At 32.8% G+C, this 25,695-nt stretch overlaps 2 protein-coding genes across 2 annotated transcripts in view; one reads left to right on the top strand and one right to left on the bottom strand.

The window, feature by feature from the left end:
• Positions 1–14,260, bottom strand: part of LOC145293279 (eukaryotic translation initiation factor 3 subunit B-like) — a 62,417-nt gene extending 48,157 nt beyond the window's left edge. The window contains exons 1-2 of the mRNA XM_080139880.1: positions 14,027–14,260; positions 3,426–3,618 (exon numbers count right to left, since the gene is read on the bottom strand). Of these exons, the coding sequence (XP_079996006.1) occupies positions 3,426–3,618; positions 14,027–14,171 (338 nt within the window). The 5' untranslated portion in view covers positions 14,172–14,260. The remainder of the gene's footprint in view (positions 1–3,425; positions 3,619–14,026) is intronic.
• A 789-nt stretch (positions 14,261–15,049) lies between these two features.
• LOC145293280 (mitochondrial thiamine pyrophosphate carrier-like) overlaps positions 15,050–25,695 on the top strand; it is a 145,160-nt gene continuing 134,514 nt past the window's right edge. The window contains exon 1 of the mRNA XM_080139881.1: positions 15,050–15,154. The gene's annotated coding sequence lies outside the window, so the exon portion shown is untranslated. The remainder of the gene's footprint in view (positions 15,155–25,695) is intronic.

Below are 25,695 nucleotides of genomic sequence, written 5' to 3'. Positions count from 1 at the left end.
TAAGTAATATAGTTTTTGCTTAAAAAGACATTAAAAAACAAAAAGATTTTTTATCTGTTACCTCTTTGTATAAGCATCTAAAATTTAATATAATATGGGAACTATTAAGTTTCAATAAAAAAAACAAAACGTGTGTGTGTGTGTGTGTGTATATATATATATATATATATATATATATATATATATATATATATATATATTAGTGATAAGTAATAAGATCATATAGCTAAAAACAATATATGTAAGACTCACAAAATTCATACTAGAACTATCTGCAAGTTTTTTTTACAAGTGATTGACCTTTTATCAAGGCCTGAAGATCATTGGAGAATAAGGATTAATGAGAGTATGGTGGTTAATGAGACAACAGCATAGTGACCAGTACTGATGGAAATTGGGTAACATTTGATTATTTAAGGGAGTAGCTCAACAAGAATTTGTTCACATTAGACTTGAAGAGTCATGTTGTAGTAATTGGTAAAATTCAGTTGCAAATGACATTCTTTTGGAGGTTGAAGGCTCAATCCTCAGTGCAAAGGATTCTCAGAATACAATCACGAATTACTTAGGATTTATATCTAGTCATGGCTATCGACGAGAACATATCTCAGTGGATTAAATAAAGGGCTCTCTTCAAAATTCTGTGCAGATTTATGAGTTCGACAAGATACATCTGAAAAGGTTGAAGGTTACAGTGACCAAAACATGGTGAAAATAACATTCAAGTCCGAATAATACAATATGAATTATCTATCCTCATCTTAAAAATTCAGAAACATAACACACACACACACATAACAGACACTGCTATAGCATCTAAATAACAATTTTAGCAAACACTAAAAACTCAAGAACTCGTTAAATTTCTTTTAAATCAGTCTTCCATTGACACTCATCTTTCACAATATGATTTTAAGAAAAAAGATTTGTTGAATTATTAACTCCTGTAAAACTCGTGACTTAATTTGCATTCAATTTTGAATAGTTCTCTTTCGATACAAATGAATTCAATTTTGAGAAAGTAGGAACACCGCTGACCCTAACTATCAAACTTTCAAGTACAGTTAACTTAATCTTAATTTAAACAAAAAATGCAAATTTGCCCTCATATTTGAGAACATCAAAATAGAAGATAATTAACAGAATCTAAATCATGAAATATATATACACACACACACACACACACACACACACACACACACACACAAAACAATGTTATATAGTTCTATTTAAAAAATTTACATATTTTTTTAATTTGCATGAAAATTTAATCATTTCTTATAAGTCACCAATTATGTAAGATTTCGTGAATTTCTTTTAAGACTATAAATTTTAGACATTTTTCAAGAATAATTTAATGGATATTGATCAAAATTGGAAGATAGACACAAACTTTATATATCATTATTTTAATCATTTTCTAAAGTGGACATAAAAGTTGTGCAAACCTTCTCTTTAATAAATTAAATTAATTAGAATATTTGTCCCAAGATATTCTGCTAGTTGTCTAGAATTTTTTTTAATGAAATCTATAAGCGATTTTCACGGTAAAAAAATAAAAAAAAATTAAACATACAAATGACGTATTGAAATAATCTTAATAATTTACACTGTTTTTATTCAAACTATTCTTTTCAACATTGATATTTTCTTTGATTTAGTTCTGTTGGAATTCGCAACTCGAACTCATTCTGGCATCATGAAAAATATATAAAAAATACTTTTAGATGAAATAACACATGAACATTATTTCGAACGTGGTTTCAATAAAAAGTGCAAACTTTAATCGCGCTTTTTTCAGTTCCAATTATGACCTTCACCATGAATGAACGTGGTTATTCGTCCCAACAAGAATCTAATTATTAAAGGAAGCCCCCCCCCCCCCCTCACTCGTATCCATAGATGGTATGTATGGAGCTTATACTTTTTTAAATATTTCCCCACATGTTATTAATGATATTATGAATTTATATTAACACTGTTTGGAAAGCATATCAGTACACTATTCTATGTTCTGCTGCAATGATTAAATTGTGATTCATCAAGATTTGTGCTCCTCGCCGTCCTCAGTCTACAAGGATTTTTTTTCATCATCTTTTATTTGGAACTTTACTCAAGGATAGCATACTAATACACTAAGATTTTGAACTTTTTAGCCTTCTAATAAAAGAAAGCATATAACTACAAATATTTTAGTCTGCTAACCTGGAAGGAAAGAAACTCTGAATGGTGATCTAACAAATCTGAGAGCTTGCTTAACGCACAATCATTTTGCTATTACAAATGCTTGAACAATGCACATTTCAAGTAATTCTAATTGCGAATTCTCAAGCTTTCATGATTCTTTTTATGGAATAAAATTCAACAGTTCATGTGACTGTTAGCTTTTCTCAGGCATATGAATATATAAACATTACTTTTTAAAAAATTATATCATGTAAATAGCAATATTTAGATTTTCAGTTTATAAACTTCCTAGTTAAACTTTAACACTAAAATAATTATGCTGAAACTTTATCTACAATTGTAGAGATTTTGTTCTAGGCACAAACTCACAAAGATTTGACCATTTAAATGTAATTGTATATATACAATATTTCTTTTTAATTACATAATTATCCATGTGATAAATTTTATAAACATAAAAACGACGTGGAAATAAAAATGCATCCCATCATAAGCAGCAATCTAATGCATTTGTGTACGATGGAGGAAAGTACAACCTGACTGCATCAATCTGAAAACAAAAGCAGCATTCGCATGCTGCTGCTATCACCAATAAATAACAGGGCTGTACATTGCGAGTGAAACAGTCGCATTTGCGAGTGATTTTTCAAAGTAGCGACTAGAAATAATGCTTATCTTTTGATGATTGTATTTCTTTCACTATCTTCCAAAGTTCACTACGGAGTGAAAAATATCTTTTCAACTTTTTAAAAATAAAATGAACAAAGTTAAATTATTAAAACAATGAAAGTTTAAAAGAACAATATACTTTTTTTTTTTAACGAAGGCTGTTAAAAAAAAAAAAAAAAAACATTTGGAGAAATTCGAATGTTTATATCTAAGTATCAACATAAAAATTGTTGTATGTTTAGAATTACACTTATTTAAAAAATACAAAAATTTTTTATTATGTACATAATCGTCACAGAACAAAGATGTCATACCAAAAGTCATGTGGGTTTGGCCAGTAAACGAAAATATTTAGTTGTCAAAGATCAACTAAAGGTAAATTTGTCCATAGGACCCTGAATAATAAAACACACACACACATATATATAAATACAGCTTTAAAAAAAAAAAAACATTTAAATGAGTCACTGTGTGCCAAAAACTGACAGTGAACTCATCAGAAGCTGAAGAAGAAAAAAAAGAAAAAAGAAAATGAGAGAGAAAAAAAAAAAAAAATTCTTCAGACATACCCACTCGTTTTGCCATCAGACATTGGGTAATGCTCAGTTCGGATTTTACCAAATTTTTGAAAAATCTTTTTGACAACACTCTGCAGCTTCTCCAAACGTTCAGGACCAACCTTAGGGACATGGTCAACCACGATGACGGAATCAAAGCCATCATATTCAGTGGGTTTCTCTTTTATGACGTCAGCAACAAGCTCTACAAAGAAATATAAACATTTCAAATACTTTGATAAAGATACAGAAATTTAAATTGAATAATAAAAATACAATCAACAGACTTGAAAAATAAATGATGTACAACATTTTCCACATATATATATATATATATATATATATATATATATATATATTTATTAATCAGAACTTTTTGGAAATATCGGAATCGGTAAAAATTGTTTATTTTCCGGTGCCAAAAACGATTCCTTTAATCAGCTTGATTTAAGAAAAATCTTCCACTGCGTGGAGTAATAATAAAATAAAGGCAGATCTAAAAGAGACCCCCCCCCCAATTTTAATTGGTATTTTGCAGTTGGTATTTTTTTTATGACCTAACCCAGCATAGTATAAACACCAACCTTCCCCATGTTAAAATGGCTTTCAGAATAAACATCTCCAAACTTGAAAACTATAATACATACTAAAACATACTATAAAAATTAGGAGGAGGGGGGGGGGATTCTCGTTCAGATCCGCCAAAATAAGCATTTATTGATTTAAACTTCTAGTCTAACTAAAATCTCTAGATTACCCCTCAAAAGCGTTTTTACACCCGAGAAAATATATGTACATTTAAGATGTGTTTTTATGGTAATCAAGACAAAATTACCATTTTATAGTTAAATATTTAGAGATTTATAAAAAAACTAGCAGGACCTGTAAACCAGTGTTGCCCAGTGGAAGCCTGCCCTCTTCCCCTTCACAAAATAGTAAACTCCGGTTGTTGTTAATGATCACTACCATCCCTGAACAATTGCAAACACTGACGATCATGGCACACATTGAATAAAAATAAATGGTTCTTATTTACTATTAATCAAAGCTTTATTGAAATAAAAATAAAAATGCGCATTTTTAAAAATCCTACTTAAAAAATTACTTATAAATATTACTTGAAGCAACAGGGTAACTACAGCTAGTTGCTAATGCATAACGAAATAAAAAAGATGAATTTAACTTTTGCTCTTTTAATATTTCAAGTAGTTAATGCTTTATGTTCAACATTTTTTCCTCTTTTTAAAAATTGGGTAATTAAAAAATAATTTTAATTTATTGAAGTCACATTTGGTTTTCTCTTCAGTTTTCATCCTGAACTGTGCACAGACACAACTGATTCCCTTGAAAGATAACCAGATACAGAACAGGACAAAAACCTTGTGGTTATTATAGCAGCTATCTTTCACGTAAGGACAACTCCACACATGTTAGTTTTACAGAGTCATATAGTTTCATTTATGCTGAGGGAGTGGTGGTGGTGGATGGGGGAATTTGCTCTAATCAAAAAGCGTTAGAATACTACTGTGCAAAACAAAGGTATTATAAACAGGATTTATCACAAAAAAAAATATTCTTTAAAAATTGGCTTTTATCAATTTGCTATCTAAATTTCTTGTCTGGCTGTGATGTCCCAGTCTTGTGGTAATGTGTAGAGATGGATCACCCCATTAAAAAAACTCTTTAGTCACGTAAATTTTAACAGATGGTCATTTATCAAAAGTCTCTCATGCAATTCAGTGTGGTTTGTCATAAAATTATTTTACAAAACCTAAACTTCATTCTTTGATGATGTAATTTCTCATCCAATCCATTTTTTATATTGTCTCATTCCCATATTTAACTTCCAATGGTTTCACTCTAGAAAAATTCTACAAGTGCAACGAAACAAGAATCTGTTATTCAAAACTAGCTAAGTTGCCCACTTAAATGTTACAAGTTAGTGGTTGCAACTGAATAGATAACTGCTAAAGCATTCAATTTTAAAAGGTTATATATATATATATATATATATATATATATATATATACCTTTGTGAAGTTAAAAAAAATTTCTCCAAAATAATTAGCCTACAAACTTGAACTACCAAATGTTATGCACTCAAATTTCCTTACAGAATTATTTTAACAAATCTAACCATGATATACCAATTGTTATTGCTTTGTTTTTTGATGAATGTTAAAATTCCAAACTCGATTAAAATAAGCGAAACATTTGCTAAAAATGAAATTTGTTAATGAGAAAATAAATTTTAATTACGTACACACACAATGTATGTATATAAAATCATTACAATGTAGTTTTTATTTTTTACTTTAACAAATCCAATTGATAAAGTTTGCTGGAAAAAAAAATGTATAACAATTAAAGAACTTTAAAATATTAATGTATTTCATCTAATGTGAGCGTTTGGCCATGGAAATGCTATTGAAATGTTATAACAGACTAAACTTCCTATTAAAAAAGAAGAAGAAAAAAAAAGGATGCATGCCTCTAAAAAGGTTTTTTTTTTTTTTACAGCTCATAACTGATTTACTCTCTATAAAAGAAACAAAACTAAAGTTTGATTTCAAGGTCTTTAAAACTTGAGAAAAAAAAAAAAGAAAAAAAAAAGCGAAACCTTAGAGGGTAGAAATGAACACATTTAGACAAGCATTGACATGTTTGATAATCATTAATCCATCAGTTTCTTTTCTATTAATGATTTTTGTTTTAATAAAATCCGATTCAACATTTTCTATCATCTTGAAAATATTTTCAATACTTTTGATATAAAAATGCCATGTCATCAGTTTAATAACATTTAGAATGATCAGTTAGGAAGGATCTATCCTTCCTAACTGAGCAAAAATTATTTTCTCTAATAACTCTGGGAATGATAGAAATTCATTGCTTTTCCTTCCTAGCCACATACGAGTCAATTTAGTAGAGTAGATTGAACTTGGTAGTACAAACTTGGTAATACAACCAAACTAAAAAAAAATAAAATCAATTTCCCGCTTATCCCAGCATTGCTTCAGACAATCTATAATTTCTCCTCATCACTGTTAGAAATTGTATTACTAAACTTTTAACATGACACCTTTCCCTTTCTAAGGGAGAAGAGGATGTTTAGGTAATAATCTGGCACCCTTTATAACCATGCAGTCTCCAATAAATTTTTTTTTTTTCATCAGTTGAGTAGAAGCATGTTATGCATTAACCATGTGTCAACTTGATTGCTTATTTTACTATCTTTTTTTTTTTTTTGAATTACCTTCAAATGAGAAACAGAACTATTCCATAACCATTTACAAGTTGTGGTTACACTGAACGCATCATTCTGCAATGAAAAACAGTACCAAATTTCTTAGACAAGGTAAGTACGTTTTGTTTAATGGTTATGTTTAGTTCCATAAGCATCTTCTGCGAAAGAAGAAATTCTCACACCACTATTCTTCCAGATTGTCGCTCAAAGCAAATACGACACGGTGAGAAGATAACTAATTTTCTTGTTTACTTTGTGATTTCATTAAGTTATATATATATATATATATATATTTAATCCTTTGAGATGAGCAATTTGTACACTTATTTGCAGACTTATCCTTAACTTCATAGTTGTTTTACGACATTTCGGCGAACTATTCCTCTGGCCTTCTTCAAATGTTTAACCTCGACAGGATAGGAAAGCCGAGTCTTAACTCTATCCTCAGTAATTACTGCCTTCCATAGTTGTTGTCTTACCACGTTTTGGTCACCTAATCCTGCTTTGAGTAGGATTGAAATTGCTATCCTCAAACAATGCTCACCTGGAACTGCAGAGACTCAACACCTCTATCCACTGTGCCAGGGTTGAATTTTTTGGTCTTATAAATACAAGTTTTTGTTCTTATCCGGTCTTCCACCATTGAGTCCATACCGAATGGTATTATGTATTATTTTTATTGGAATTCTTTGAAATGAGTAATTTGTTTATTTGTAAACTGTTATCCTCATCTTCATAACTGCAGTTAACCACCTGAAGAAGGCCAAGTGGAGAAACAACAACAACTATGTTGATTAGGGTTGTTTATTTAGAAAAGAGAATATATGCGTGTCCGGCCCGATTTGCAGTACAAACAAGACAAAATTAGATTTGAGGAAAGAATAAGGTGAGAAAAAAAAAAGTTGTAGTTGCTGCTTTGAATACACAATATTACCGTAATGTTTGATTTGTTCAGAAAATTAAATACTTGTTACATACTCATATTTAACCAATCTATCGTTATGTGTGTTATCAGTTGATTTCGTTTCATTGATTTGAAGTAGAGAATAGGAATTAAATTGTGAAGCAATAGCTAGCAGGCAAAGCAAACTATTAAACTTAATCAAGTTTAATCACATGCACATATGGAAAGTTTATGTACATTCATATTTATCCGCATTAAAACACATACCGGTCTATTACTTTTAAGGTTGAGACATAGCAACTCGAGCTTTGTAGTAACAATGCTCTACACATATGCAGGATACCAGATAATCTGATTTATTCTGTGTGGGTGTGTGTATACAGGAAGATATATATAGGGATATACTAGTGAGGTTACCCGGCGTTGCCCGGTTGTTTGGGGGGGGGGGGGTAAAGTAAAGAATAAGCGAAGAAATAACCTTGTTTAAATATAAAAATAAAAACGATGTTAAACTTCTGCAAAAGAAAAAAGTTAACAAACAAAGCTTGTTTAAAAATAAAATCGGAAAAACAGAAAACATAAATCAGGGAAAAAGATGGACATGTTCTGAAAAACAAAAAAACACAGCAAAAAGAAAAAGGCATAAATAACCCTTTGATTCGCTTAAATCCAATGATGCGTTTCACCCAGTCCATTCCAGTTTTTTTTTAGTCAACTACAAAACGAAATAAAGCGAAATAAAAAAATGGCACAAATAAACCTTCGATTCGCTTAAATCCAATGGTGCGTTTCACCCAGTAAAAAACACAGAATGAGAACGTTAAAATACCATTCCATTTTTTTTTAGCAACTACGAACCCAAACCGGTGTTTCTTCGTACTGCCCATTGTGAACGGATCCACAATGGTGTAAGTGGTAGCAGGGGTAGGGGGAATTTAATAAAGAGAAAAGATTTTACAACTTCCATTAATTCTAACCGATTTTGGCAGTAAATTTTCACTAGAAAAAATATAGGAATCCACGATTATCGAGGAAGTGTAGAGGTAGGTGTCAGAAATTGTGAAAAATATTGAATAATTCCACCCCGTCTTTCCAAGCTTAAAACACATACCGATCCTCGAAAATGTAATTCAAGCCCTAATTTTTTTAATTTCAATTAAAGGAGCAAGGACCAAGGTTTCATTAAAAACAAACAAACAAACAAAAAACAAAAGTGTTTTTAAAAAAAAAGAGAAAAGGTTTTAAACTTCGAACTTTACAGATAAATTTCTAAAAAACACTACTTTTTTTTTGTTTTAAATTTGAATATATTATTTATTGATCTTTTATTTTCAATTTGTGATATATAAAACTTTGGTGAGTAAATTAATTATTTACTTTTTAATAGACACTTGAAAATGGGGGGGGGGGGATTAAAAAAAAAAAAAAAAAACACACGTTTGTCTAAAATATTATATTCGGTTTATTGGAAAGAGCCTAAAATTTCACATTGACCTTGAAAATATCGTAAAAATACAATCAGAAAAATTTTGATAGATTTTTAAAGTTTAAAAATTGAAAAATACTGAGCTCGTAAGATTCAATTAATTTCATTACTGGTTTTTAAAAATATTTCTATTACTTTTAAAACAACTTTAATAGTTTATTTTGGAAGTATAATCCATAAAGAAAATAAACAACCCACTTTTAAAAGAGAAATTATGCGTTTTTTATATTTTATTCGCAGTTTCGTGTTAGGGGAGTCAAAAATTCCTACAAGAATTCTGATACACCTAGTGTAGAGGTAATAGACCTATAACACACCTCAGATAATGTGCTGAAGCTTGTGCATATTTGCATGAAATGTCTTGATTTTCAATCCTATTACGGTCAAAATCAGAGGGAAAAAAAACGAGTTCATTTTATACATATAGGGAAGGGATATATATCTCAATAAATTCAACCCTAATTGGTATATCATCCTTATTGAATAAATAAATAAATCTATATACATTAGTAGATATTTTTATATTTTCTTATTTTATTAATACTCTATATAAGCTCCAAAGCAATTTGTTGAGCTTTGCATTATCCTGATAAGTCTCTTAAAGAATCAATATTATTCCTGTTCTTTTAATTTTCCCATATAAGTTTTATTGTTTATTACCGTTTTATCTGCTTAGTTACACATGTTTCGGTTACCGAATCGTATTAAACGATCCAGTAACTTCAGACATTACAGAAAATGTAATGTCTGATGAAGTTACTGGATCACTTAATACAATTCAGTAACCGAAACGTGTAACTAAGCAGATAAAACGGTAATAAAAAAAAATAAAACATATTTGCACTGCAATATTGAGCAATTTCTTCAGGCTTTTACTAATTACTATTTTTGCTATATATATATATATATATATATATATATATATATATATATATATATTAATCCACAATTATAAACGAAATTTAAACTAATCAAATTACAAAAAATTCAAGAAACTCGACTTTTTTAAATGGTGTAAGCTACACAGAATTAAGTTTAATTTTTTTTTTTTTTAAATTTGAAAATTTCAGACGGACATGTAAAAGTAGATCCCTGAAGGACTATCCATTTCTCATCTTGAGAGTGTTTCGTTTCACCCGATTTTATTTAAAAAGATAATTTGATTATTTAAGGCATCTAATGCAAATTCTATTTTTAACATTCTTTTTGATAGAGTTGAAGTAGTTTGCTAGACAGCTCAATCCAGAGTGCCTTGAACCCATCCTGAGATTGATACTCCAGCTAATATTAAATGAGACAAGTACAACACCAACCTACGCTTCTTTTCTCGTTTTAGCCATGAACACAGAAACTTTACAAAAAATGTAATGTTGCAGTTTTTGTTTGGTCCACACACAAACTTAAGTGTCAGTACGCGCACAAACGCTTAACATCTGTAACAATTTAAAAGATTTTATAGGTTGTCAAATAAGTACTAAAAAAAAAAAATAAAATAAAATAAAATAATCACAATTTAGTCCTTTTTAAGTACATAAATCTGTAACAAGAAAACTTTACAGATAACTTCAAGGAAAAGTTGTGTAGACAAAGTGATAAAAACAAACAAAACACCTGCAATAATTGGTTTAACATATGGCAACTTAAAATCTCAGGTGTATCAAGCTTATTTCTATTATATATATATAAAAAAAAGCACCCGTAAATTTTCAAATGGTATTATTATACAAACACCGTGACAGCGTTAGGGTTTAGGGTTTAGGGTTTAGGGTTAGGGTTAATTCGCTGTCACGGTGTTTGTATAGTTTTACCTTTTTTTTTAAAACAACTTAGTAAGAACTGGCAAGACTATTTTGTGTTGCTCTCAGCCCACAAGGAGATCCATCCATGTATAGCAAAATAGGACAATTAAAAAATGAGTAACATATTTTAATATTTTCTCCACTCTAGCAACTGATTCAATATAATAAAGACGTCTGACCTATTTCAATGTTTTTTTTTTCTTTTCTGAAACTATGTAAAAACTACTCCCTTCCCCGCAGACCCCGCACTAATTTGGCGTCTGCTAACCCCAAGAAAATCATTCATTATTTAACGATCCATTCTATGCTTTAGGATATAGAAATTTTTTTTTTTTATTTGCTATGGGAAATAAATTCTGTGTGTGTGTGTGTGTGTGTGTGTGTGTGTGTGTGTGTGTGTGATTTCATGAACTTGGTCTTAATGGTAAAAACAATAAATAGCCTTAAAAAGTTAGGGTGCTAGTGCACTTACTGATCCGCGCTATTTTTTTAAATAATAACGTTATTATTTCAACACGGATCAATAAGTGCAGTGAGTGCACTACTACTACAATTAGATCGCCACCGAAATGGGAAATCGTTTTATTTGAAATTTATAAAAAAAAAAAAAAAAACTCATCCCCATACTCTTTTTGTTTTCGCCAAGTTTTTCAGAGTGTTCACACGTAACCGCACTCTAAAAAGTAGAATATCACGCCAAAGGTATCAATCTATTATCCCCACCCCATCTATTTTTCTAACAAAAACCTGACACGTGCAATAAATCGCTAAAATGTTTTCCACCTGTTCTTTAGGTCAAAATTCTGATTTTCTTCATAAAAACGACGAAATGAGAAATTTCTTAAAAGCTAACCATAAATACCAAATAAAAAGATTGTGTCATAAAAAACAATTCGACAAAATCTCGCGAGTTTGCGTTTCTCGCAGACACGTAACTTTGATAAGTACACCCCCCCCCCTAATAAATTAAATATTTACTGAAATCAAAAATAAAATTAGGGGAAACTTACGACTTTAAAATGCTATTTAGAAAAAAAAAAAAAAAAAAAAAAAAAAGGGGGGGGGGGGGGGTTTAGTAGAAAAGTCTTATTTTTATTGGTTAAATGATGTAGTCATTCGGACCATATGCAGTATGCACTTAAGAGGCTTTTTGTGTTGTGACCCGCCGGACGGTAAAAAGAAAAAAAAATATAAAAAGCTGTCGAAATAACCTGTCAATTCATGAAAATAGATAAACTGCATTTTTAAGAATTCAAAATTTTCCCCCAAAGTTCATTTTCAGGGGGGGGGGGGAGCATTAAAACATTTTTTTTTTTTTAAATTATAGACTTTCTAAACAAACGATATCGTAAACATTTAACTTAAAAAATCATATCAAAAAAATAGCACGGTCCATATTCTGCATACCCCCCCCCCCCCAAAAAAAACGAAGTCTGAAAAATAATGGTACTCATCCACTTATTGATCCGTGCTGAAATAACGTTATTATTTAAAAAGCCATTCTTAACATGGGATGGAGATGGTGTTTTGTACCTATTCTGTACTTTAACTTTACAATTGAATAAAATAAAAAAAAAAACGAACAAAACTTTAAACTTGGAAATACGATTTAAAAAAATAACGCGGACCAGTAAGTGCATTAGCACCAAAATAATTTAGCCCCCCCCCCCCCAAGGGTTCAGTTCAAAACATCGTATTTTACAGTGTTTTGAACTGAACCCATTAATCCAAAATTGGAAAAGATGAACCTGGAGATCGGAGGTTAAATTGACCGAAAAAATAAATAAATAAAATAAAAAATAGCAAGAGAATAGTAGTCCCAATAATGAAGATAATTATAGTAGGTATGCCGTGAAGAGGGAATATAAAATTAAGTATACATAATGCAAAAAATTAAAAATTCACATTCGTTATAATCTTTTTTTTTCCTAAAAATCCGTGGGAAATGAACATGAGGAACATATGTAAATATATGCCATATGTACAGTTTACGTTCAAGTTATAAGCATGCATGCATGCATATATATATATATATGCATGCATGCATATATATATATATATATATATATATATATATATATATATATATATTAGTAATACAAACCCGCATATAGTAATAATAAGCGGAAGGCTATTTTTAAGTACTCTATGCCCAATTTTCAGGATTTTAAAAACAATTATATTTGACGTAGACAAAAAGTTCTCAGATCAGGATAGGATTTTATACAAAAAGTTTAAGTAATGGTGGACAATTAAGAAACTTTTTTAAATAATCTGTTTAAAAGATACAAATAAAATTTTCATAAAATGATTCGTAATTTTTATTACAAATAACTTAAAAAACATGTAGTGTACTTGGGGGGGGGGGCTTGGAATTTTGACAAATCTTTTTTTGGTTACTTTAACTTAAAAATAAATCCAACATTTTTTCCTGCAATTACCCACGACAGTCTTTACGAAGGCCACGGTTTATCCCGCTAAATCAGGGGGTTCGAACCGGATTCCTCCATCCAGATTTGTTTGATTACAATGGTTGATGAGTCACTCCATCTGTCGCCGCACAAAAAACTAATCTAATATTTAACTTAACCAAGAAATCAACTTTTACAATTGTTCGCGAACGCTTTTTTTTTTTTTTACCGATCCTAAAAATCGAAAAATGGTGATTTTATGAAATATTGGGTCAGTACGTGAAATGCAACATGGAGTTTTAAGCTTTGATAAAAAAATTAAGATTGTCTAAGTAAATATCAAATCAGTTTATAATACATGGTCAACCATAACAATAAGAAATATAAATTAGATTTTTCCCCCCCAACAGAAAAATTCAAGCGGCTTTGGACATTTTTAAATAGGAGAACAAGAGACGAAAAAATAAAAACGAGTAAGAGACCTCCACAAAAAAAACTTTATTATTTTAGTAAAAGAAAAATATGTCACTACGGACGAAAAGATTTATTAACCGATATATTTTTCTCATTTAGTGAAATTTCCGTAAATATTTTTGTTCGAGAAACATCTTTTTAAAAAGGCAAAGAATAAATGAGTCTCGCCGGCCGAGAAATGCCGGCATGCTACTAGAAGAAAGAGAAGAGGAGAGAGAAGAAGATGGGGGTGCAAGCGTGGGATTCTTTTCCCTTGGTTATAGATTAAAGAAAACAAAAACACATTATTAACCTTCCTCGGAAACATCATCAACGTATCCTTCTGGATCACTGAAGTTTGTCTCTTCTTCTTCGTCATCATCGATTCCGTTTTGCATGGTTTTCTCAATCCTTTTCTTTGATTTCTTCAATTCGGTGGCTTCACTATCTGCAGCCATTAGTGAAACCTCGTGCGTCGCAAAGGCGCAAAAGAGCGCATGCGCATAACAGTTGACCGAACTCAGCTGCTTCCGGTCCGTAGCTTACGTGAACACTCGGTAATTTCCGTAAAAAGAAATTCTGTACGATATAATAAATCGAGTACACTTTTATTGTTATATCTTTAAGAATAAGGTACAAATAATATCATACTAATGAAAAATCCTTAAAATAACTTATGTATAACTTTATAAAATGAAATTTAAAAAAAAAAAAAAAAAAAAAAAAAAAAAAATCTCCTCAGACAAACCGGATGTATAGAGAGACAAATGGCGCATTTCATCCAAGTTTTTCATCATACGAAAAAGGTACTCGCGAGAATAAAAATTTAAAGACTTTGCTCAACTTTTAGACGGACAAATCAACATAGTGCCACATCTAGAAACTGGCCAAGTCTTATACTCATAAGTTTTCATTTTGTATATTTTTGTGCTGTTTTATTTATCCCTAAATCCTATCTGCAGGTTCACGTTTATTTTGGTGAATAATGGCAAATAAATGGTTACTCTTGTTGCGTTTTAATGATTGAAACGTTGGGCTAAATGACTGATCTAGTCGAGTTAAGATAAATATATTAGCCTTTTCAACTCCTTTTAGGTGTGGTGCATTGGTGCAATTTTTAGACAAGTAAACATTGTATTTAATATTTCTATTATTATTATTATTATTATTTCATGTATCAGTATTAAAACAATGTAATAATTTACTGATATTAAAAAGTGAAAAGTTTAGTCAAATAGTTTTACTTTTTTTTTTTTTTTTTATTTTGGTGCGCAGGTACTTCCTTCGTGTGTCGTGTTAAAAATGCAAACTGTTGCGTTTCGGTTCAGTTGTTTGGGTAGATATAAAAGTTGTTTCGTTTCGGACAGGAGAAGGGTGGTTAGATTAACAGGAAGGACACTTGCATAACTTAAAGGCGTATATTTAAATTTTATCCTCGGTGGTGAGTATTAAACTAATTTTAATCTAAAAATCAGTTGAATATTGGATAAGCGTTTGTAAAAAAATAGCTGTTCTTATATATATATATATATATATATATATAAATAAATAACTTCCGTACAGTTTTGTTAGGATTGCTTTAGTAGTGCATTCATTACTGCATTATCCTGAAGTGAACGTGTTTATAAACTTTGTTGAAAGCAGAAACTAAATCAAAATTATTAATTTGAAACGATTCGGTTGGGAGGCTTAATGGTGTTGAAATTCTCAGTGCAAATATTGCTAATCAATTTGAACACGTGCTTTGATTTTTTTTTTAATAAAGTTTTGTAATTATTTTGTTCACCTGAACTTGTATTTAGTATTTGCTTGTATTTCCTTTTTTTTTTTTAAATTTTTAAAAATATTGTATAAAAAAGCCAAATTATTGACTCTTTGTATTTGTTACTTTGTAAAGCGAAAAAATATAACCGTGAAAGTGACTCTTTATTTTCTCCACTGACAACTAAAGGGCGTTATTTTCAAGGTTCTTTATTTTTGACAATTCCGTTCATCGTTTTTTTTTGTTGTTTTTATTTTAATGTACGATCAAGAAAATCTTGTTTGCTTCTATAAATTATTTTGGTAAATTTTTACGACGTGCCCCACTGCCCCACCCCAGCATATTATAAACACCCCAAAACCTCCCAAGTTAAGAACGGCTTTTGGAATACCCCCCCTCCAAACTCGAAAGCCGTTCTTAACATGGGTGGTTGGAGGTGTGGTGTTTATTCTACACTGGAGCTGGAGCAGATCGTAAAAAAAAAAAAAATCGCACTTTTTTTTTTTTTTTTTTAAACAAAAAATATGATAGAACTTAAAAGGGGGTATTCATTTTTTTTAATTTAATTTTCTTTTGTAAGAAAGACAAGTTTTGATTGATTTGGTATTAATACTTTTTGCTGACCCAGGGTGTTGTGGAACTTGTGGACGCAACAAGGAAGGCGATTGCATTGAAACGGAACGCAGTATCATTGATTTTAAAATGAACGCTCTCTGCTGCCACCACCTAAAGTTTAATAGGAACATTTTCGGATGACACCGCTATGTGTGAATAAAAATATTAAAATAATTAATTCATGAAAATTTTAAATATCCCCCCCCCCTTCACGTTTTACTTTAGGGTGGTAAATTGTCATATCTTAAAATTAGGCACCACCAAAACTGGGAGGGGGGGGGCAGGTAAGTACTTTTTGACGGACCGTCTTTTTAAAAATCTACCAAAAATCAGGTAATTATTCGATCAATACGAAATTTTCAGCGATTATTAAGAGAAGAATGAACTTTATAACAGTGTACTTATTTTTCATAAACGATATTTATATATATATATATATATATATATATATTTTTATTTTGCTTACAACCCCCCCCTTGTTTTGAGGGGGTACAAATATGCTTAAAATAATCATCTGAAACCGAACACAACATATTGTGTTGTTGTAAGGGACAGAATTATAGATTAAAAAAAAAAAAAATTGTTTGCATACCTTATTTTGACGTCTGAATATCAGAACTTCGATTGTGTTTAATTATCCCCTTTTTGAGTTTTGAAGTGTGAAATTCGGTGAATATGTTAAGTAAAATAATTAATTTAAGTTAAGCAAAACAAAAAAAAAATTTTTTTAATATTTATACGAAAAAAGCCATTTTAAAATCTTTGATAAATAAATTAACAATTTTTTTTTAGCGAGCCGAATAATGCATGACCATTATTAAACAGGGCATGGTTTGAAGAATAGATACAAAAAAAAAAAAATTCGATAAATATTGTGCCCTTTGTGTTAAAAATAGCATCATTTTTTTGATCCCGTTTGAAAACGTTTGTCGCCTTTCGACTACGGTGGACCAAACGCGCTGAAATAATTTTTTTTTATTCTGCTTTAAATTGCCCCCCCCCCCCCATTTTGGGGAGCCTGGCCCCCACACACATACACATTAAAAACCAAACTCATGCAAATGGTCACCCATCTGGTACTGGCCAGTCTCGGCGTTAATAATACATTGAAATTTTCGTCACTGAAAAATAAGTTTTTTTTGGCCTGTTTGGTCTTCCATAGTTTGCTTTTTATTAAACACATATTTCCTCCTGTATCAGAAAACACGCTATGTGATATACGTATATCTGTACATGATGTTGCCAAGCTAATCAAAAACCTTGATTCCAGTAAAGCAACTGGCCCTGACGGTATTCCAATTATAGTGCGCAAAAAACTTCAACCAGAACTAGCGCCCATATTTACAAAACTGTTTAAACGTTGTCTTAAGGAGAATAGTTTCCCATCTCCCTGGAAAATTTCATCAGTATGCCCTGTATTTAAGAATTCAGGTGATCGCTCATCCCCCTCTCAGTACAGGCCAATAATTCTTCTGTGCGTCATGAGTAAGTTGTTGGAATCTGTGTTAAATACAGAAGTAATCAACCATCTCAACAAAAATAACCTTCTTAGTGACACTCAATATGGTTTCCGTTCTGCTAGTTCTACAGCAGATGTGCTTACAGTTATATCTCATAGGATTAGCAAATCTCTCGACGGAGGCAACCTTTCTAGGGCAATTGCTCTTGACATATCTAAGGCCTTTGATAGGGTATGGCATAAAGGTTTACTTCATAAGATCTCTAGCTATGGTATAGCTGGAAATGTCTTCTCAATTATTAAATCATTTCTTTCTGATAGGTTCATAAGAGTAGTAGTTGATGGACAAAAATCAGAAGCTCACAGTATTAATGTTGGTGTCCCTCAGGGGTCTATCCTGGGCCCAACTCTTTTCCTGATCTACATTAATGATCTTCCAAATCACATCCTTACATCATTTGTAGACATTTATGCTGACGACACTACCATTTATGGTAGCACATCTAAGACAGTAAACGACCAAGTTCTCTCCAATTCTCTCTCCTCTGATCTTGAGCACGTAGTACAATGGGGAAAGGAGTGGCTGGTTACTTTTAATGCATCTAAAACCAAGCTTCTCTCTTTACATCATCAACATTCTGATCCACATCTGGCATCACTTGAAATGAATGGCTCTCGTCTTCAGGAGGCCTCAAGTTTTGACAAGCTTCTGGGCTTGACCTTTACTCCTGATCTTAAATGGAACATGTACATCAAATCTGTTGCCAAGGCCGCTGGAAAAATGGTGGGATCTTTCTATCGATCCGGTAAATATCTCACTGCTGATGCTATTCTCTATCTATATAAGAGCCAGGTACGTCCAAGGATGGAATATTGTTGCCACATCTGGGCAGGAGCTGCTAGAAAGGACTTGTCCTGCCTTGATAGAGTTCAAAATAGACTTCGTAGCCTCGTAGGAGATATCCTTTTCTCTTCCTTGCAACCTCTATCTCACAGAAGAGATGTTGCGAGTTTGTCTCTGATGTATCGTTATTTTCATGGAAGGTGTTCAACTGAGCTTCAATCTATGGTCCCCCCTCGCCAAACTTTCACAAGAAACACTCGTCTAGCTGTACACACTATCAATAATTCCCCCCACTCTTCATCTGTGCCTAAACCTAAGCGTAGATTCCATGAACAAAGCTTCTTTCTTAGAACTGCACGCCTGTGGAATTGTCTTCCGTTTTCCTGCTTTCCGGCTGACTACAATATGGTTGTGTTCAAGTCTAACGTAAATAAGTTCTTGATGAGCCGTTCTATATAAGTTATCAAATTTACCAAATTTTCATTACTAATGATTATTATATTGTCCAATGTCTACTGTACACTCTTTAACCCTTATCCTTGAGTTGCCTCTTAGCCTTGATAAGTGGTGATGCCTATGTAAAAAAACAAAACAAAAAAAGAAACGTAAACATTGTCGATCTACTCTAGATTGACGCGAAGTAACTGTTTGCCTATATGAATAAGTGGAATTATTTGAAATCCAGGTACTTATATTATAATATTTTTACATATTCTCATAGAAAATCATCCTAAATCTTAGTTAGACAACGAATAAATAAATTAATTAGTTCAAAAACCTTTTTTTTTTTTTTTTTTTTTTAAATATTTATGTACGTGTTTTGTGCAAGAAAAAAAATGTCAATTATTAACTTTTGGGGAAAATTTAACATTTAAAATTTAATTAAAAATAGTATAAAAAGTTTTACATTATTGTGTTTACTATATGATAAAATTTAGGGTTTTATCTTTCTGGAAAAAAAAAGTTACTCAGAAATAATGGATTTTAATAAATGTAATTTCGTTTTAAAAACAACAACAACTTGATTTTTCGGCCATTTTTGGCGGTGCCTACTTAAAATGCTGAAGCACTAGGTGTATCAGAATTTTGGGGGAATTTCTGAAACACCTAACACGAAACTGCGAATAAAATATAAAAACTCGTAATTTCTCTTTTAAAAGTGGGTTGTTTTATTTTCTTTATGGAATATACTTCCAAAATAAACTCAAGTTGTTTAAAAAAAATAATAGAAATATTATTTTTTATTTTTAAAAAAAGTGTTTACAAAGTTCCGGCGCACCTTCATGCAGCCATTTTTTTTTGTTTTTTTTTATTTTTATTTTATTTATTTATTTTTTTTTTTACGTAATGAAATCAATTGAATTTTACGAGTTTTTTTTTTTTTTTAAATTCAATTTTCACCCAAACAAGGCACAGTGCCACTTTGAAGCAGAGGGCTACTATCAGGGACTTAATTTGCAGGGGCATTATGAAGGGAGATGAGTAGAAAGATGTTTGTTCACATTACACTTGAAATTCTGCATATCAGTACAGTTGGGAAAGCAGAATCCCGGAAGGGAGTTCCAAAGACCTGCAGTTCTGGGGAAGAAACTATTGGAGTAAAAGGCTTTCTTGCACCTCGGGATCTCTACTGTAAAGGGATGAGACTTACTAGCTTGTCGGGTTTGTCAGGGGTAGTTACGTCGAGGAGGTACAAGTGTTTGCAGTTCGTCAGAGCATTCACCATTAAAGTATTTGTAGAACAGGCAGAGGGATGCAACTTCTCGTCGATGGGACAGAGGCTGAAGCCTAGATGACAGTTCAGGACCTATCAGGTTGGCGACTCTCTTTTGAACCCTGTCCAGGAGTGAGAGACAAGCAGCAGATGCACCAGCCCAGATGTGATAACAGCACTCCATACATGGGCGAATGGTGGCCTTATAGAGGTGCAGGACACTTTCAGGCGTAAGTAGTTTTCTAGCACGGTAGAGGGAGCCAACCTTCCTTGCAGCAGTCTTGGCAATGCTCTCAATGTATCTATTCCAGTTCATATTCCCTGTAAACGTTAGGGCGAGGAGTTTAAAAGAAGTACTTTCAGACAATGTGTTCTTGGCCATTGCTATTGGTGGTAGTGAAGGTTTCTTGTAGTTATTGAAGGAAACAAGCTTAGTCTTAGCAGCATTGAATGTGACCAACCATTTTTGTCCCCATTCCACTACGGATTGGAGGTCATCCTCTAGTGTTTCTGCCATTTCCTTGGATATGTGTTCATTTGTTTTCCCCTCATATCTGTTATAGAAGAGTGGTGTCATCGGCAAATATACCCATCTCCAATACAATTTTATCAGGGAGGTCATTTATGAATATCAAGAATAATAGAGGTCCAAGAATAGACCCCTGAGGTACTCCTGCATTTGTCATATTGTTTAGATGTACGACTGTCGAGGACAACTTGGATTTTTCTATTACTTAAGAAGGATTTAATTACATTATGAATTCTTCCAGTGATTCCATACGATCTAATTCTCCTTAGAAGACCATCGTGCCATACCCTGTCAAAAGCCTTAGATATATCAAGGGCTACCTCTTTACCCTCCCGTTTTGTCCAATGAACGGTATATACGTTCAGAAACTACAGTTAAGATATCTGCTCTGAATCCATATTGTTTGTCAGTCAGGAGTTTAGCAGCTGTTAGGTGCTGGACTAGGGCTTGATTAACTAAGAACTCAAATATTATTATGGGGTGATAATTTAGTGGGTCAGTTCTTTCACCAGAATTCTTGAAGACTGGTACCACAGAAGCGGTTTTCCAGCAGTCGGGAAAGCAAGATTCGTTAAGGCATTTATTGTAAAGTTTGGAGAGAACTGGAACAACCTCGGCAGAGCATTTTTTTAATAGCACAGCCGGGATGAGATCTGGTCCACATGCTTTTGAGGTGTCTAGGTTCTTTATAATAGCATGTACCTGAGAAGGAGTGATTTTCAAATCGTCTAGTGTGGCGTCTGTTCGCAAAGGAAAATCAGGGAGGGAGTGGTGTACCGGGTCCAGTGTGGAGTTTGAGGCAAACCGACTGGCAAACAGATTAGCCTTGTCAGTTGCCGTGCAAGCAACCTCATGATTGTTTGATAGTGGGGGAATAGTTGACTGCCCATTATTTACTACGCTGTTGTAGATTTTCCAAAAATCCCGGGTCCCTAATTTCTGTGCTTTGATGCGTTTTTCGGGTGGCTTCAGAGTAATCTGTCTTAGCTGTCTTTATCACTCTCTTACAGTTATTTCTAGCTTCTATATACTTCTGTTTATTTGAGATGGACTTATGTCGGTTGAATCTGCGGAACTCCTGACAAATGGCAGCTGCACAAGCAGAAATAAACCATTGAGGAGAGTGGGGCTTGCTATAGAATTTCCGTGCGGGAACATGTGCTTCAATTGCAGTTTTGAACCATTCAGTGGTCTCATTTGCACACTGTTCCGCTGGAAGAGTAAAGATATTTTGCCATGGGGCATCTCTGATGAGTTCCCTGATGGCTTCCCAATCAGCCTTTTTGTAATACCTCGTTTTGAGTAGTGGGTCTTCAGTTTTAGGGCAAGAATTTAGGCTGATTTCTACCATTATCACAGCGTGATCAGCATTCCCGAGTGGGCTGTGGGCGTTTGTTGTACAATCATCGGGAACCGTTGTCAGAAAGATATCTAGAAGTGAGGCATGTTGATCTTGCTGATCTGGGAAACGTGTCGGAAATGTAACCATCTGGGATAGGAAATGGGATATAGAGAAGCTATGTGTTGTGCTACCAGCTACGTCGGTGTGATTAGAGAATCCTAGCCAATTACTGTGGTGGACATTGAAGTCACCAAATACATGTACTTGTGCGCTAGTATCGAGGGAGAGTGCTATATCTATGCTGTCTGAGACTTTGTTTATTAAGGTACAATCTTGGGTTGAGGGAGAGCGGTAGAGAAAATACAAGTAGCTAATATTGTGTTGCATATTTAGTCTGAAGCACATAAAGGCCTGATTGTCTGATTCTAGTTTTATTTTTCTAGTTAGGGGGAGGGTGTTACGAATATAGACTCCAAGTCCATGCATATGTCTGTCAGAGTTCTTATGGTAGAGTGGGAGATAACCAGGCATGTTAAAGTGGTTAGAGGGAATGGAGGAGTGAAGGTTAGTTTCACTTAATGCTAAGATATCCGGGGTGTTTACAAGGAGAAATGACTCAACATCATCTAAGTTAGTTCTAAGCCCGCGGATATTCGTAAATGCAAGCCTCAAAGGAGGAGGCAGGTTGGTTTTCTTTGAGTTTGGTCCTGGTTTAAACGTAACTTTTGCTTGAGCTGTCATTTCATTTTATTTAATTTAAAAGTTTCAGTTAGGGTGAGTGAGTGAGGGGGTGCTGGACAAGTTGTTTTGCAGAATACCAGACATGCAATACAAGTAGACCATCAGCTGTCCTCACCCACAGGATTGTGGCCTCAGGAAAGCCCACTAGGGATGAGTGCAGGGTCCCTTTCCATGCGCGACATGGCACTACAAACATCCCAATATTATACAACTGTTGATGGAGCAGCCGCTCTAAGCGCTAACAAAGAGTTAGGCGACCTGTACTATCAGTCGGAAACAGCAGCCAGGAACTGTCAATCCGGTATCCTCAATCCATTTGGCAAAGCCAGCCCAGTCCAACTGCACCGTCATATATGGCACTGAAGCACCCCACTTTGTCCAGTTTAGGGGGATGGGAGTGGCGGGAACGGGGGAAAAGCAGCGTTCATTGCCCTAGTCAGGGAACAAGGTCAACCACTGGGTGATTCAGATGAGTCCCTGTGAAAGTACCTCTACGCCTGGCCAATAGGCGAAGAAGGAGTACGAAAGCCAGGTGATAGACAGAGCCTATCTCCTCCTTAAGCAGTTTAGGTTTGCCAACCGGTGATTTGTTTGAGTCACCAGCTCTAGGAAGGTTGTCGTCCAGGACTGAAGAGGCCTCCCTCCCCTAGGTTTAGCTTCAGAGTTTTCCTTCTAGACGGATGACCTGGGAAGATCTACGGGTCCACCAGCTCCGAGAGGGTTCGCTCCGCGCCTGGGTCCTAATCTAGGTATTTCTGCGACCCCACATGGGTAGTTAATATTAATTGGGTACTTAGGTTAATATCTACTGAAAAAATCGGGTATTTAGGTTAACATCTACGGAAAAATTTCACTCCTTAAATGTGGTTAAAAAAGGACATTACTATGCTTTCCATTTTCATTTTTACTGGAAGAGGGGTTAGGTAAAAATTCATGCAGTGGAAGCAACTAAATTTGCAACCGCATCGGATTGAGAGAGACGAGTTAATGTATGGTTAGATATAGTTTTGTAAGTTTAGGAATTTATGGTTAGATATTGTTTAGTAAGTTTAGGAATGTATGGTTAGATATTGTTTAGTAAGTTTAGGAATGTATGGTTAGATATGGTTTAGTAAGTTTAGGAATGTATGGTTAGATATGGTTTAGTAAGTTTAGGAATGTATGGTTAGATATGGTTTAGTAAGTTTAGGAATGTATGGTTAGATATGGTTTAGTAAGTTTATGAATGTATGGTTAGATATGGTTTAGTAAGTTTAGGAATAGGATAAAGTGTTAAAGTATGATTTACTTGCTAATAGAAATTATGATTTGGTGCCCAAACTGAATATTTAATATGACTGAAAGATAAGATATATGCTCAGTATAGATACAAGAGAACATTTGATATGGAGTACAGTTATACCTGATAGATATAGGTTATTTTGTATTCTGTAAGTATAGTTAAATATAGATGGATGGATAAGTAGCATGTTTCATTGTATGTGAATGCATGGAAATTTAGACAATTTGAGTAAGTTGCCTTCAGTTAATTTTTTTTCATTTAAACTAAAAATCTATCAAAATTTTTCTATTGGTTAAATTTTTACGATATTTTCAGGGTCAATCTGAAATTTTATGCTCTTTCCAATAAACTGAATATAATATTTTAAACAAACATTTTTTTTTTTTTTTTAATTTTTTAATTCACCCCGCCCCCATTTTGAAATGTCTATTAAAATTTTAATAATTAATTTATGTACCAAAGTTTTATATATCACAAATTGAAGATAAAAGCTCAATAAATAATAATTCAAATTTAAAACAAAAAAGAAGTGTTTTTTTTTAGAAATTTACCTTTAAAGTTCAAAGTTCAAAACCTTTTTTAAAAACCATGTTTTTTTTTGTTGTTTTTTTTGTTGTTTTTTAAATGAAACCTTATAATCTTTTTATATTGTACCGAAAGTTTCGTTTTATTACGAAAATTATTTCGATTTCATTCAATGCTTTTTTTTTTATTATTAAAAAAAGAAAAAATTTCACTCCATAAAGTGGAAATTAATATATTAAATCCAAAACTTGTGTATTTCTTTGAGAAAGAAAAAGAAAAAAAAAAAATTCATCAACTTTTTTTTTCTTTTTTTTTTTTTTTAAGACAAATTATAAGTAAAATGTGACTAGTTTTCAGGTATGGAGTCACAAGTTTCTTTATGCGCAAGGCTAAACGGCTAATGCGAACGTGTGGTTTTTACTGCCTCTATCCATCCGTAGTTCAAACGATGACGATGTAAAAATGCTGCAATATCACGCTTTTTTCCAAAACAGTCGTTAAAAAAATTCTTTTATTTAAAAAACTAGCGAGGGTACCCGGCGTTGCCCGAGTGTTTGTTTCCGGGACGGGGGGGGGGGGGAGTTTTAAAAAAATGTTATGGTAGGTAAGTAAGAAGGATCAAACCCGGAGTCATGAGTAAAAGTAGGAAAATAAAGTGTGAAAAAAAAACAAAAAAAAATCTGCAACGTTAACAGTTCGGCCACCAAGAAAAGTCCATTCCAGTTGTTTAGGAAAAAAAAAAAAAAAAAAAACGACTACGGTAGGTCGGCGCGAACGTGAAAATATAATGTGAATTGTCCAGCACGCTAACCACTACGCCACAGAGCACTGCAGCTTAGTTTAGTGATTTTAAATAACTTCACATGAAAGAACTACAAAGCCAAACCGGTGTTCTCTTCTCAACTGTTCCTTGTGAACGATCCCCAAACGGTGTTAAGTGGTGGCAGGGGGAGGAGGAATTTATTAGAGAGAAAATATTTTACCACTTCCATTGATCTTAACCGATTTTGGCCGTGACTTCTCAGCAGAAAAAGTATAGAAATCTAAGATTATCGAGGAATTTGAGAAATAATAAGCCTATAACACACCTCAGATATTGTTCTGCCGTTTGTGCATATTATATTTGCATGAAATATCTTGATTTTTAATCCTATTAATGTCAAAATCAG

Source organism: Euprymna scolopes, chromosome 14, assembly GCF_053919585.1.
Source record: "Euprymna scolopes isolate OS-2025 chromosome 14, ASM5391958v1, whole genome shotgun sequence".
Classification (NCBI taxonomy): Eukaryota; Metazoa; Mollusca; class Cephalopoda; order Sepiida; family Sepiolidae; genus Euprymna; species Euprymna scolopes.
This window is presented reverse-complemented; position numbering and strand designations above follow the sequence as displayed.